General features: G+C 43.5%; 1 protein-coding gene across 1 annotated transcript in view; it reads right to left on the reverse strand.

Annotated features, from left to right (window-relative positions):
• TAOK1 (TAO kinase 1) overlaps window positions 1–14,869 on the reverse strand; it is a 66,875-nt gene that overhangs the window by 4,872 nt on the left and 47,134 nt on the right. The window contains 9 exon segments of the mRNA XM_064166133.1: window positions 876–1,088; window positions 4,959–5,198; window positions 5,708–5,911; window positions 7,479–7,607; window positions 8,326–8,562; window positions 9,143–9,277; window positions 10,510–10,713; window positions 11,656–11,823; window positions 13,819–13,900. Of these exon segments, the coding sequence (XP_064022203.1) occupies window positions 876–1,088; window positions 4,959–5,198; window positions 5,708–5,911; window positions 7,479–7,607; window positions 8,326–8,562; window positions 9,143–9,277; window positions 10,510–10,713; window positions 11,656–11,823; window positions 13,819–13,900 (1,612 nt within the window).

Raw genomic sequence — 14,869 nt, forward strand, 5'->3', positions numbered from 1 at the left:
CCACAGCACTGATCCAAGTGATGCTGATGAGCAGTGGCGCCTCAGGAACCACAGCCCATATTGCAGAGACAGACTGCTGGAGGTGCTAAATCCACAGCTCGGCCTTTTGCTAGAGGCAAAGAGAAGATCTCTTGCTCTGTTCAACTGGATTAACCAATTACCTGTACACAGGAGACTTAAGTCCATATCCCATGACTTTGGGCCAAGAATGTAATGCCATGAACCTAAAAGCAATACAATACTGAACTTCTCACCTTCCCATACATAAGAGAAGCTAACCTGCCTCACCCTGTCAAATTTATATGGAGCGATGCAAGCAGTACACAATGTGCAAGAAGTGCAAAGAAAAACTGCACACTCAGTTGTAGCAAGGACTTAAAGCGCTGCTCAGGTGGTCATTCCTTAAAGAAGGAATCACAGAACTTCACAACACTTCTATGTTACTAGAGATTTACAGTCAAAGCCCTCAACTCCTCAACAACTTTGATGAGCACCTTCCACCAGTGGAACATGCTCTGGTTGGTATCAACAAATTGAAAGCTAAATGACTTCAGACAGCAAGCCTGCAATTATTGACAGTGTTCTAACAGGGATGTTTATGTTGTCAAACCTCATGCAAAAGCAGACCTCTGGCCACACAGATGCATCACTTTGCATCTCTGCAACAGCAGCTTCAACTTCCACCTGCCTGAAGGCGGTAATACCTCTCTCCCCTGCGTTTGAAAGCTGCTTTTTGAACACAGAGGAATGACTGTGCAGGGTAACAGTGCGTGTAGCAAGGAAGCAGCCAGCCTGCTGTCAGGATACAGATCAGATAAAATGCAAACATCCCTATTTGGCTGAGGAACCCCTGGGTCCCCTCCGAGGCGACTCACAGCTTGTGTAGAGAGCATTTCATTAATGCTGTGATCATACTGCTCAGCCAGGATAGCCAGCTTCCGGGTCTGCTCCTCCTTGAGCCGTTTGAGGACAGCTTTATGTTCACTCTTTGGCGTGGTCTCCAGCAGATGGTTTCTCAGTGCTTTGTACTGTCTGGTTTGGATCTTGCATGTATCCTGAAACTGCTTCTTTATCTGTAGTTCTTTTGACTGGAAAGATGGAGGGGACACAAACAAAGAAAAAACCAGCATGTTTCAAATGGGAGAAATATCCATTCAAATGGATATTTGGGATTACATTAAGGATATGAGTTCAAGAATCCACAAATGTATATTAACAGCTACAGTGCAAGGAGGGAAGCAAAATACACAAGAGGCAGTGACTACTGCTGCAGCTGCTTTGACACTGCCACTGTGCGAAACAATTACAATACAGACACTTTTATAACAAAGCTCCAGCCTAAATACAGCTGTCTCTGCACAAAGAGCCTCACATTTGTCACTGGACTGGATCCAGTCCTGGGTGTTGCTTTTCAAGAAAAGTTCTTGAGGGACAGGACTAATATTTATTAGCACCAAAAGCCATACTTACACATGGCTGTGCTTGTACTGGCACATATATATGAACGGCACTTTCATGTTATGTAAAGAAGCAGATCGGGTGCATGGGAAGGGAGAGGGAAAAAAGAACAATGCTTTTTCCACTGAGGGTTTGATGAAGATAAGATGCATTCTAACTCTTGATAGGAAGAGCCTGGCTTTCGTAACTAAAAACTGTTTGGATGCTGGGAAAGATTGGATGCTTGAAGATGTATGTCACAAGCTAGCTGTGCTAGTCTGGCAAACAAAACTATTCCCCCCTTCTGATGGAGGCCTACTGGAGACTTTAGTCTTCTCTTTCCATTTGCTAGGATCTCTGTACTGTTTAGAGAGACAACTTTATGACTGCACACACAGCTGGGAGACATCAATTCTGGAAAAGGCACCTGGACCAAACTTTGCTCTATGACACTGAGGAGAATAATTATTTTTTTCCCTTTAACTTGCCTTAACTGCTGCCTCTAGAGCAGCTTGTGAGGACTATCATCTACTGAATGTTCTAATACCCTGAAAAGGAAGGTGGTCTGGAGTTCCCTGTATCTTTTAACAGATGGGCTGGCAGGAATAATTCTACCCAAGCAAACTCTACAAGTGATGAGTGATGCTGCTTAACTGACACACAGTCAAGCTCTTCATGATAAGGAAAAAACATCCAAACAAATAAATCTCTAAACCCGCTCCCTGTTCAGGGCAGTCAGTAACACTATGGAGCCTTCCCATGTCAGCCATCATCATGTCAAATCTTGAAGCACTGGGAGCAGGAACAGTGCACACACGAGAATCAGACTCCTGTTCCTGTATTAAGCTGGAAGAGCTCTGGGAAGCAGCAAGCAGATACACGTGCGTATCTCCAGGCAGCTCCTGGCACTAGCTCAAGGCTCGGCAGGGTAGGTGGCAAGCACAGCACTTGCAGCTACCTAAAAGATGCAGTGGGAGCAGACAATGTCCCCAGCTCAGTTCAGCCATCAGTCTGCTTTGCTGCATAAACTGACAATTCCACTTTGCTAACCTCATGCAGAATCCAGGACAAAGATGGGTTTCATTCAAAGCAAAACATGTTACTGTGGAGAGGAATATATCACTTTTACCCTTTCTAAATTCACAAGGAGATATTTCCCTTCAGGAAACCTCTAAGATTGTTTCTCCCTGCCCTTAAGGCAAGTGTCAGTAGGTTACATTCCCATCAGGACCTAGTCACAGCAGAACACTAGCAATCTATCTTGTCCTCACTTTCTGTGAAGTCTTGCTTGAACATCAGACACTGTTTACAGGCTTCCAATCCAAAGGTTTCAACAACAGGAAACAGAAGGGAGGGGTAAGATTTCCAGTCAGACCCTGACAAGATCATTTGACCCAGTATTGTGAAATACCAGCAAGAGGGTATTTGCATCACAATTAACACACTCGAAATAATAACAGAGCCGTTTTCACTGAAGGGTGAATTCTAGTTATCAGTCCTTCTGGTGCTGTAATAGTGACAACAGACACTGACCGTTAAAAAACCTGCTTGGAGGACAAAGGACCTCACTAAATAACAAAGGAAAAGCCTGAAACACATGGCCTCGAGGGAAAACGTTGCTGGAGAGAGAAACCGAACAAAAAGGCAAATTATCTAATCAATTAAGAATCCTTGCCAGAAGCTAGAGAAAAGTTAATTCCACGGAACAGCCTTGATAAATAGGGGATTGTGCTACAAACCAACGGTTGTCCCAGCAGGCTGCATTATTAGCACTGTGTGTACGCAAAGGTGCTGGATCGACAGCTCAAGCCTGAAATCCTTACTAATCGCAGGACAGCCATGCAAAGAAAGTGCAAGCTTTACGTATGCCCTGCAGAACACTCCTGCCTTGACCCCACTGCAATGGGAAAGGGGTTCCAACGTCCACAGGAGTAACGGGCAGCCAAGCCCACTGCAACCCAGAGAGTCTGTAGATCCTGCTGTCCGGACTGCCAGCAGGGAAGAAGGGACACGCTGCCCACTCGTGTTCGCACCGTGTCACCTCGGGCAGGCAGAACTCATTCATGCTAATCTCAGAAGGATCAACCTAATACAGCTGCTTCAGTTTTATGCAGCTCAGAGTGCAGTGCAGCTTCCCTGTGAAGTCATCAGCTATTTATACACTATATCCTTGGAGATTCTCAACAGCCATCAGATGGTCCCTTGTTCTCACAGGCCAGGTTTTCACTATTTAATAATATTCTAATATTGACAAACCAGGTGTTTATTTTTCATTTGCTGGAGTTCTATTGTCAAGTTGGTTGTTTTCTCTGTAAGACAGTAACTGGCAGGTGGCAAAAACTAAGATAGGAAATACCACAAAGAGGAAAGACCTAGAACAACAAAGAAACCTCATGCTCAGTATGCTATACACTCATTTTGTTACTGGCACTGCTGAGCACTGGGTGGAGAGAAGAAGTCTGCCTCCTCAAAGGAAATGTACCAGGCAGCTCTGTGAAAGGCCTTATCCTCCCTTGTCAGACACTTCAGAATAAACCACTGGAGTTCTTTGGATGAAGCAAAGGCTCACAATGAAAACACTAACAGCTTTAATTACAGAGGCCCTATAGTTCCGGTCAGCTACTGCAGCAGTTACAAGGGCAGCATGAGAAACCCCTGAGAGCACCACACAGCAAAGGTTGAGTGCTAGGAGCTTCCTGAGGACCCTGCAGTTGGCTGGTGTCTCTCTCTCCTTTTCTCCCACACTTGCTACAAAACCAGCCTTAATATAAAACAATAACAAGGTGAGCTAGCCAAGACTGACAGAGCAGTACATTTTGATGCACAAAGCATTTTTGTTTTTTTTTTTTTAAAGGACATTGCTTTCATTACAGAAAAAAACAGGAGTATTCTTGTCTATGGAGGGAGAAGATCAGAAAATGGTGGAGAAGGAAGAGGAGACAAAAGGGGCACTGCAAAGATTAAATATATTTTAAACCACCACAAAAAGGCAGGCATGCTGCTGAGAACAGCTTTTAAAGGAAAATCAGGAGAATGGCTTAGTTGGAAGGAACCTTAAAGATTATCTAGCTCCAATCCCTCTGCCACGGGCAGGGACACCTTCAACTAGGACCAGGTTGCTCAAATGCCTCATCCAGCCTAATCTTAAACACTTTCAGGGATGAGGCATCCACAACTCCTCTGGGCAGCCCATTTCAAGTGTCTCACCACCACTTCTGTAAAAAGTCAGTAAAAAGTAAAGAACTGTTTGTGTAAAACGAGGGAGAAGTGCTGCTGTGGCCTGCCTACAGCACCCTGCAGCCATGGTGCTTGTAAGGCTGCAGCTGCACCCCGGCAGTTACCAAACATGACCCTTCTCAGCAAGAACTTCCTTACAGAATGAGCCACCTCTTCACGTGAGCGACCTTCAGAAGACCTTGGACCTGGACACACTGCAAGTGAGAACCGAGCTGTAATGCACCACTCTTCCACCACCACCACCAGCAGCAGCTCGTGCCCAGAGCTCCTCCATCACTTAGTACCTTCAGGCTCTTGGGCTGCTGCCGGACCTCCATGACATGCTTACGCCTCAGCTCCCGCTCGCGGCGCTTGTTGTACTCCAGCTGGTTGGTGAGCTCGGTCTGGTGCTGGAGCCGGATCAGCTCACAGCGCATCTTCTGGATGGTACTGAGATGGCGGAACTCCAGCTCCTGCATGGACTCGTGCTGACGCAGCAGCATGGCGTGCTCCAGGTCCTTCTGTGTCTGCCTTTTGTTTAACTCCTAACAGGAGGACAGAAGGAATTATTAGACACTTTGTGCTTACTTGGATTTCCATTACCGACGTGACATTTCACTCCGTTCACAAGGACATCTCTCTCTTTCCAAGGCGTCTGAGGACAGAGCATAGAGTTTCTTTCTCTGTCTTATCAAAAGCAGACAGCACCACCACCAGTAACTTTTCCTTCCTCATTTCACTTTTCTTCTTCCTGTTCTAGATGCTCAACAGGATCCACAGTAAGCATTTTCTGGAAGGGACCGTAACTGTTGTGCCTGTTGACTGTTTGGATCCAACGTTTCTCCAACAATAGGGTACCAACCTACACATCTGATGCTGCATGATCCCCTACATGCTGCAGAGACTACCAGATGGCACCACAAAATGTATGGACCCACCACTTTACCAAAACACTTTAGATGTGGTAATTACCACTCCATTAAGGTTGGAGTTGGATTGCAGGTGCTCTTGGGGAGATCCATTCACACAGGTGGTTCCAGGTCTCATCTCTTACCTCTCGAACTAGGTCCTGCTCCAGATTATGGCGGCCAAGTAGCATCCGTCTCTTAAAGCGGCGACACTCCAGCTCCAAGTACTGCCTCTGACGCCTCAATAAGTTGGCTTCTTCCTCTGCCTGGAAATGCTGGATGTTCTCCTTCTGCTTAGAGAGCCACTCCTGCTTCTCCTTCTTTGGAGTGCTCTGGTTTTCATTCAGCTCCTGATAACAGCAAGGTAATTAATTGTGGAACAGTCACATTAAGTTCCTTGGCCCTGAACAACTGGACAGACCTGCCTGATAAACCAGGTTTCAAAGCTGTTCCACCTTGTCTTCTCATGGCTAGGACTATGCCAGCCTCTGCAAAATGCATCGTATCACCTATCTAGAAGAGCACCAGGAGACAATTCGCAGTGGAGAAAATGTAACTACAACTTCTTTTTCTTTCCTTTTGGGTTGGCCATATTAAGTGGCCAAAATGCTGGTTCACGCCCACAGTTTCCCGACATATGTATTAGCTTAAAACATAAAAATGATGCTTTGCCACTGAAAACAAAGACATTTGGAGGCACTGCCATACTGCCTGGCAAATGTTTTTACAGGCTCCCAAGGGACTGCGAAGAGAAGGGAAGTGTTGGCATCCTGTTCTTCAAACAAAACTCCAGCCACAAAAAACATGTGAAAATGTTTGTGCCTTGATCTGAACACTTGAAACATTTTATGAGTAACTCATTAAGGCAGAGACACTCACTCAGATACCATAACTTAGAAAAACAAAGTGAAGCAGTTCACAGGTGCAATATAAGGTCACGGTTTCCACGTTTGTATTAAATTCAATACATAGCTTGAAGCATCTTTGGCAAAAGCCTGCCTGCCTGAACTGCAGACCAGAGATGCTCATATAGTGACTGGACTCAAGACACTGCTCAACTTCCATCAGAGACAGAACTCCTCTGTATTTCATCCCTGTTTCTTGGTGGTCTGTGATCTACTGCCCACTTAGGAAAAAAAAATCAGTTGTTACAAAGAGCCCACACTACTATAGTTTGTTAGATCTTTCTTGGCTCTACTGCTCTTCAGCCTTGTTTTCTCCTGGGAAATGTCTATGTTTGGGAATATTCCCCTTTGGAGCAAGTTCCAAAGTTGTATCACACAAGATGATGGTTGAGCACTAAATGGTTTTTTTAAAAAGCCCTATTTATAGTGCTTACAGTTTCAGCTCCTCTACAAAAAGAGTCAGGAAGTTTGGTTCTACAGTTTATCTGCATTTAACAAAGCTCATGACTTTCACTACAACATAATGATTATTAAATTATTACACAGTTTTCTCCATTAAAATTACTGTTTTGCAGCTATTTTCCTTTAAAAATGTATCTGCAAGTCATCCTTGCTGCTGCTACAGGAGTATCATTTAAGTGATGAGACCTTACTGGGTTGCTGCAGTGTGTGGTCAGTATGTGCAGCAAAAAGGCATGAGGAAAAATGCACAGGGCCTTTCTTAAATAATCTGGTTTCATGCCTTAGGATTGCCAAATTTGCATGTATCTGGCTAAAAAGTAAGAATAAAGAACGGAGAAGTTTGTACTTCTGTAAGATAAATATACAGGTGCCAATACATAAATAAACCCTCTAAGGTCAAAATATGAATCCAATACAGCATGGACAGGACTGCTCATGAAATGCACAACCTGCTGCATTCCAGCACAAGATCTCTTCTGTACAGTGGCACTTTCACTTCAGTTCTCTCACCCTGTATTGTACACAGTACTACGTTCACCTTTCTCATTACCTCTTTCAGCTGCTCTTTACGGAGTTTATATTCTCTTTTCTGGGACTCCAGGAAACTGTTCAATTCTTTTTTCTGCTGGGCCTGAATATGTTGTTGAAACTTCTTTTCTTCATTGGCCATCACTTTAGCCTACAGCAAATCCAGCAGCAAATCAGTTTGAATCCCAGTGGATTACAGCTCATGTTCCATTTCAGCCTCAAGACTGGGAACTGACAGTATAGTCATCACGACACCATCCTTTTGAACGAGGGTGAGTCTCAGGAGCTTGCCTTCATACTCCTACCATCCCATCCCCCCATCAATGCACCCAGAAGGAATCCTTTCTCAGCACCTCATTTCCTCAGCCCTATTGTTCAGCTATTCTTGCCTAACAAAGTCACACCTCATGATAAACCATCTCCTTAGCCCTCCACTGAGAGATCCAGAGGTGAACAAAGAATCAATAATAGTTGCTGTAGGCGGCACCACTTTGTTATCTATTATTTAAAAGTACACCCTCCCTATATCCATAAGCAACTAGATGGTGAATATTTAAGTGCTGCTAGCATACTGCAGGTTAATCTGCCTTTGTAACATTTGGTGGCAAGCACTTATTGATAGAATACTCATGTCAAAAGAAAGAAAAACTCTTGCAGTATTTTTTCTGGGGTCACATACTGCCATTTAGTGCAACACACTGTGATGAGGGACACACCTTTTCCATTAATGTAAGGAGGTATCTATTAGCCTTTGTCTAAGTATCAATTTGCTTAGGTCCTGAAGCCAGGCATATAGGAGGCTACAACGCAGTGAACAATTCAATGTAATTAACAAATACAGGCTGGACTGCTAAACCATAACCTCCTACCTCTTTCTCCATGGCCGCTTGGTGCTTTTTAATTAGCTTTTCCATTTCTGCAGCAAAATTGTTACGCTGGGTTTCCAGATCTTTGTCCAACCTGAGGCGATGCTCGTCCATCTCTGCCTTCAGCTTATTCTCTAATGCCATCAGCTGCTTCTGGTGTTGCCGTCTCATGCGTTTATAGCCAGACATCTGCTCCCGGAGTTCAGAGTCTTGTTCATGTTCCTGCATTTGCCTTGTCACCTAGGAAAATAACCACATTGGGCCAAAGTAAGTTAATGCCTCTTAATCTGCTTTTTGGCAGTCTTCAAACCACAAAAGAAAACTGTTCAGTACAGAAATATGATTTTGTTGCAAAGAAAAGCACACATCCTAATGGCAGCAGAGCAGATTAAAAGCTGAATTCTGCTGTAGAAGATAAGCTCACAGGGGCTTCCACAGAAAAACTCTATGATTGTTGGAAAGCTGGGACTAAATAATGCCTTTCTAGCCCACTGCAATGAGGGTGCATAGACACACACACAGACAAATGTACATAATATGCATATGAAAATAAAAGGCAGCTTATTGTAATAAATGGTTTCCTGTGTTCTACTTAGCACATTAGTTTTGAAGTGACCAAATATTCACACGTTACACTTGCCCAGGTGTTGCGCTGAAGCTTTTATTAACTTCCATTAAGCTATTTTAGCAATAATATCTCAGTCAACGAGGACAGTTCATACTCTGATGAAATCCTAAAAGGCTCTGAGGGGTTTCAGAGGGGTCCATATTCCAAGGCATCCCTTCCTATACAGCTTCATCCAGACAAACCCCAACCTACCAGCGATGCTGTGCGTATAGTAGCAAAGTGCTCTCGGTTGCGATAATGAGACTTGTGGCGAGATACTTGGGGAGGAGACTGGGGTTCTGATGCCCTTGTTCGAGGATCTGATTCCTCTCTGTAGTTTTCTTCCTCCTTATCAGCAGATATTAACATAAGAGAATAGTAATTAACGTGAGAGAATACGTGTTACTAAAGATTTTTATTTGGGTCTGGTTGGAAAGATATTTAAAAAGGAAGAAAAAAAACCATTTCACATTTGTCATCCCTGAAAGATCCTCCTGCCAATAAGCTGGATGAAGGAATGTACTGGCAACAAGAGTACTGATCTAGAATCTTTGCTTCTGGAAACTTCATTGTGCATTTTTATGTTTATTACTAAGAGAAAAAAATACTAGTTAAGGCTGAAAATGAGAAAAAGAAATGCAGAATGGAAAACTGAGTCAAACGGTTTACTGCAACAAAACAGAAAAGCTGTAAGGTAGATGATATCAAATCTGAAAAGAAGCAAACAGCATCTTTGTAACCCTGAAAGACAGGGGAAGGTTTTCATTACACCCACTACAGAAACACCTCAAAGCAAATTTAAGAATTTGTCCTGGTGTATTCCACATTCTTATTTTGAGTTTGTCATTCATCGCAGTGCGATTAGGAGTTAGATATGATACACTAATTAACTCCCCGAGGAAATACCTGAGTGCTGCATATCTGGGCAAAGAACAAAACACTCCAACCACACCTATCATTAGCCAGGGAAACGCTACTGCTTTGAGAAAAGGTGTGATAACCCCTCCACTGCAGGAGCTGCGTGACTGGGAGGGATGCTCCCCCCCTTATCCTTTGTTACCTAGGGGTAAAGCAGGGGAAGTGGTTTCACAGCCTGCCATGGCCAGAATGCTGTGTTTCTTTTTCTACGCATCTTTGTTCATCAATCAAGTATTCAAATCAAGCGCTCGGAAGCTGAGCGCTTCAAGAACAAATTTCAGCTGCTACTGTGGGTTCTGTATTTAAGAATTCACTAACCAGGAGGTAAAAAAGGGTAACTTTCTCATCCTTTTGCCCCGTGAAGCAAATTCAGGGCACCCGCTAAATAAACTTATTCACAACCTGCCATGGGAGCTCCTCACGGTAAAGCAAAACTGCTTTTGAAATGATACAGTTAGTCATTTTTAAGAACTGACAGGAATAATGGATTATTACAGCAACCTTCCAAATTTTCCAGTGCACATTAATATATTTGGGGCACATAATTAGAATCTGGAGATAATGACTTCAGATGGGAAGCACCTGACTTTTGGTCATCATGCCAACTAAATCCTCTCCCATTTCACACCTTTGAAGCCATCCAGTGAAAACCCACTGCTTACCGGCTTTAAATGAATGACAGAGCTGTTTGACATCACGGTGTGGTCCCCCTCCATCATATCCAGCTCGCTCTTATCATCCGAGGCATCTGGAAGACTGTTAACACTACTGCTTTGGCTACTGGCACTGATAGACATACTAGGAATGGACTGATTACTTCCGACACTGTTCACTGTTCCTGTCCTGCCAACACCATGATCTTGTTCCTAGGAGAAAGGAATTATTAAGAAATTCCAAATCCATCACAGTTGTATCTATGGACATTACCAAGTGAAATGTTCACTCCATTCCTCTCTAAAGGCATCTACCTGCCACGTCATGGCAGTTCCTACCCTCCAGGCATTACCATGAAACCTTTCTCTTGTGGGATGCTGGGCAAGAGAAAGAATCAACCTTGTCAAGATTAACTGGCTGATGTCAGATTCTTTTCAAAAGCGAGCCTGTTAACAAGCTGAACTCTATCATGTATCAGCAACTGTGTGTCACCAGAAACTGTTCTGACATCAGCATCATCTAAGTGTTCAGCTGGGACCCTGCACCTCTGCACATGAGAGAGCTGCAATAGAGAGTCTCAATTTCTGCATGGTGACTGCAGTGTGCAACCCCACAGAAACAAATTGATTGCCTTCAGGACTTCTTTTTCCTTTTAAAAAATAAACAAAAACGCTAACAAAAGAACCCACAAATAAACAAAACAAACAAAAACTCTTTAAAAACAGAGTGGGGTGGGGGGAACCAGGCAAAAAACACCCTATAACCAGGTACAAATTTCTATGTCTTATGACTCAGAGTAATGTTCTCCAGACAAAGGTAGTGGACTGTCAAGGGCCAAGTACATATGGTCAAATAGAGGTTAACTGCAGTGGCTGAAAGAGTCCTCACGAAGCCTTATAAGCAGGCAAAGAGAGCTAGGATTTACAGGACTGCAAGCTAACCGTTCAAGCATGAACACATGGCACAGCCTCCTGCCAGCACCAGGCATCTACCCTGTTTGCCCTTGCTTGTGCCTTGAGGTAGCTTTATTCCAAGCACGAGTTTACAGCCAGGTGTGCAAACAGCTCCCATTCGTTCAGCAGTGTCTGACTCGTGGTTATTGGAATGACAGAATCATTCTCTGGTTCTGTGATGAAATCCAAAGGTTCTCTCACCTCCTCCTCCTCCTGTGTTTCAACTGCAGGGCCATTGTGCGCCTCCTGGAAGAGGAGCTTCTTCATTTTACGATACTGCAGGTTGTCCAGTTCTCTCACTGCATCCTTTGTTCTCTGAATCAAGTCTATTAACACTGTTTCGGGCCGCTCCCGAAGAACGAACATGTGCTGCAGAATACACAAGCAGGTGAGTGACCTCCTAGGCCTCCAGTGCACGTGTTTTGAGGGTACAATTATGAGCTTAGTTGGGTTTATTAGCCCTCTTCACTGCACAGGAGGAGAATACCATCACGGCTCACACTGGGCACTACTTTCAGACTTCACAATCCAGATTTCAGAATGACTCTTTTCTAATGGCAGATATCCACCAAAAAGGAACGATGCAACCAAATCAGAATTGGTTATTTTCATGTACCATGATAATGGGCTTGGTTTAAACTTAGAATTCTTCGGATGCTGGGGTATTTAGAGACATTATCTACTTGTGGTTTAGAGGGTGAGGAGCAACAAATAACATAAAAGCTAAAGGTGTTAGACTGGTTAAGCATCTTTAACCAAATGCTAATTAACTCATCAGCTAATTCTCACTATAACACCCTTTTCCTTGTTTAGAAAAGCTTGAGGATCAAATACGTGGCATAGAGCTCTGAGTCACAGAACAGGCTGTGAACCATCAAGCCTGGGCCTAAAACACTCAGCCATGCTCCACTTTTATTTTTTTCCTTGCAACATTCACTGCATTTCACTGTAAAGGTGGCTGCATTTTGCCAATAGGTAAACCAAGTTCTGCCTATGGATGTCAGAAGCAGCTTTTGCAGTCTCCAGGTGAAGTGGGCTGTGCAAGCATGAGTCATTATTAACACCACCGCTAGCTTCATTTTGTTCCTTAGGAGAGCTGCACTGCCATTTCCAACGTGTCACATTGCCTACCTGTCCCTGCAAAGTGGCATGCAGCTGTTTCAGACTACAGATATGGAAGGAATACATTCACACAACCGTTTCATTGCAGTCAATGTTCTCCTCAATTACAGTGCATTGCTCAAAATATAACCAATCTGGGGAATTCTGAAATGGTAGGACTACACACCCACGCTGAAACTTCACTGGATAATTGCATTCCCTTTCAGAATACACAGCTCTTCAAGAGGGTAAAGTCCTCAGAAGCATTTAAATAAAAACTTGCAGAAAGGTGATGATAAATCCTTCATAAATAGCATCCATTTCCCAGTAATGTAGTATTTTGAGGGGCAAAAAACCCAAACCAAACAAAACCAAATCAATTTTGCTTTTTAGCACAAACATGGCTAGAATAAAAATCCCACCAAAATAACCTCATGAGGACTGCAAAGAGAATAAGTTAGCAAAATTCAGAATGCCAGCTGGTGCCACAAAGGAAATCCATCAAAGTCACACTTATAATAAAACAGCTCTAACACCCAACTTCTATGCAAGTTGTGCTCACTTAGGAACACGTCAGCTTTTCACAAACAATCCACCACACTGGCTTTGTTTCCAGACTAGAGGCAGGAAAACTGAGTATCTGCAGCATACAGGAGCACAAGTGGAGAAAAAACAGCCTAACAAATAAAGCAGGAGAAAAACAGCAGCCAGCTGAGGCTTATTCATGTCAAGGAAAAGTATGGGGAAGAAAACCTGTTTTCCTCTGCCCTCTTTCCCCCAGGGACACCATTAGAACAGCAAATTTCAGCTCTATGTGTAAAGCACATAGGTGATAGGAGAGGATAAAAGCCTTTAGGGGTATATATAACATAGAATAAAGAGGGAAGGAAGGAGAAATATTTGTTAACTAATGCATGGCAGTTCTCTCAGGATTAATTGAAATCACTGGAAGGATAGACTGAGCTTAAGAAATTGAAACTTTCAACAAGTTGATGGTCATCCAGTGTCACTTGCTGGGGTGTTCTTTTCTCAGGTGAACAAGACTGTCTGGAAGAGTCACCTGGGGCACTACCTGAGACACAGCCGAGGGGCAGTAAAGCTCAGGCCAGCAGCTCAGTGCACTCCACAACACTCTCAGTTCAAAGGGATTCCGGATAATGGGCATAGGGAGCATTAACAAGGATCTAGTACAGTAGGTGAGACAGAAGAGTGGCCTCTTCTTAACATCCTGTGGAAAACAAAAAAAAGTAAAAGCAAGCCAACCTTCAGAAGCTCCTCTGATGTAGGCCTGTCTTGAGGGATCTTCTGGAGACAAGAATCTACGAAGTTTCGAAAATAATCAGACCTGTGGCAAGGAAAGTGAAAGAAACCCAAACATCTGAGTTAACTAACACAGTCTCATTTCCAAAGCTCATGAAAACATCAACACATTCACATTTGGGCACTGCTGGCAGAAAGAGTGAGGAGGAATCACACAGACCCAGTACTTCATACAACACACTCTGACATCCTTAGTCAACCCAAGCAGGTAGATCCCTTTAACCTCAGCTTCCGAACAAAATGCTTCAGCCTATTAATGCAAAAATCTGGGTCAACTAAAGAGGAAGGAAAGTTCTGTACAAAGGCAGAGGCCCACATATCTCAGTGTGAGGATCAACCCAGTGGAATTCTATACTGCACAGATGCTTTGAGGTCTAATCAGAGTCCCTGCCCTATCCCCACCTCTGAGCACAGTTGTGTTACACACAACTCCTGAGATGCCTTTGGCCCCTCAGACACAATTTCTACACTATTGTGCAATCTGTCACAAGTAAGTCATGGTTTCTTTAGTAACATTTCTCTCTGCATAAGCCAACATTCTGTATTTTGCCTTTTCTTTCTCAGAACAAAACTTCCAGAAGGGCAGGATTCTACCCTGAAACCAGCAGCACATCAGTTGTACAGGTCTTATTTTTACCCTCTGCCATCATTCCCACCCCTGCTGTCATGTAATGGGGGTTTTGCTACTGCAGTTTTTCAGTAAATTAAATTATTGTGGGGTTTGGACAGAAAAAAAACACATAAAATGACTTGAATGTTTTGTCAAGCACCAGAGTGTGAAAGAGCCTAAGTAAAACCACTCAAAAGTAGAGAAAAAAATATACCACAATGTAATTTGTTAGAAGCCTAGGTCTAGGGCTCTCAAAAAGCATAATTAGGGAGTTTTTAACTTCTGAAATCAGTTTAGTATGTTTGCTGTTTGAAAAAAGAGCTGCTGAAGCTGGGAAGCACAAAATGTTACTACTATGCTTTGTTCTGCTGAAGTCGCTCGTGC

Source organism: Pogoniulus pusillus, chromosome 27 (assembly GCF_015220805.1).
Source record: "Pogoniulus pusillus isolate bPogPus1 chromosome 27, bPogPus1.pri, whole genome shotgun sequence".
In the NCBI taxonomy this organism is placed as follows: Eukaryota; Metazoa; Chordata; class Aves; order Piciformes; family Lybiidae; genus Pogoniulus; species Pogoniulus pusillus.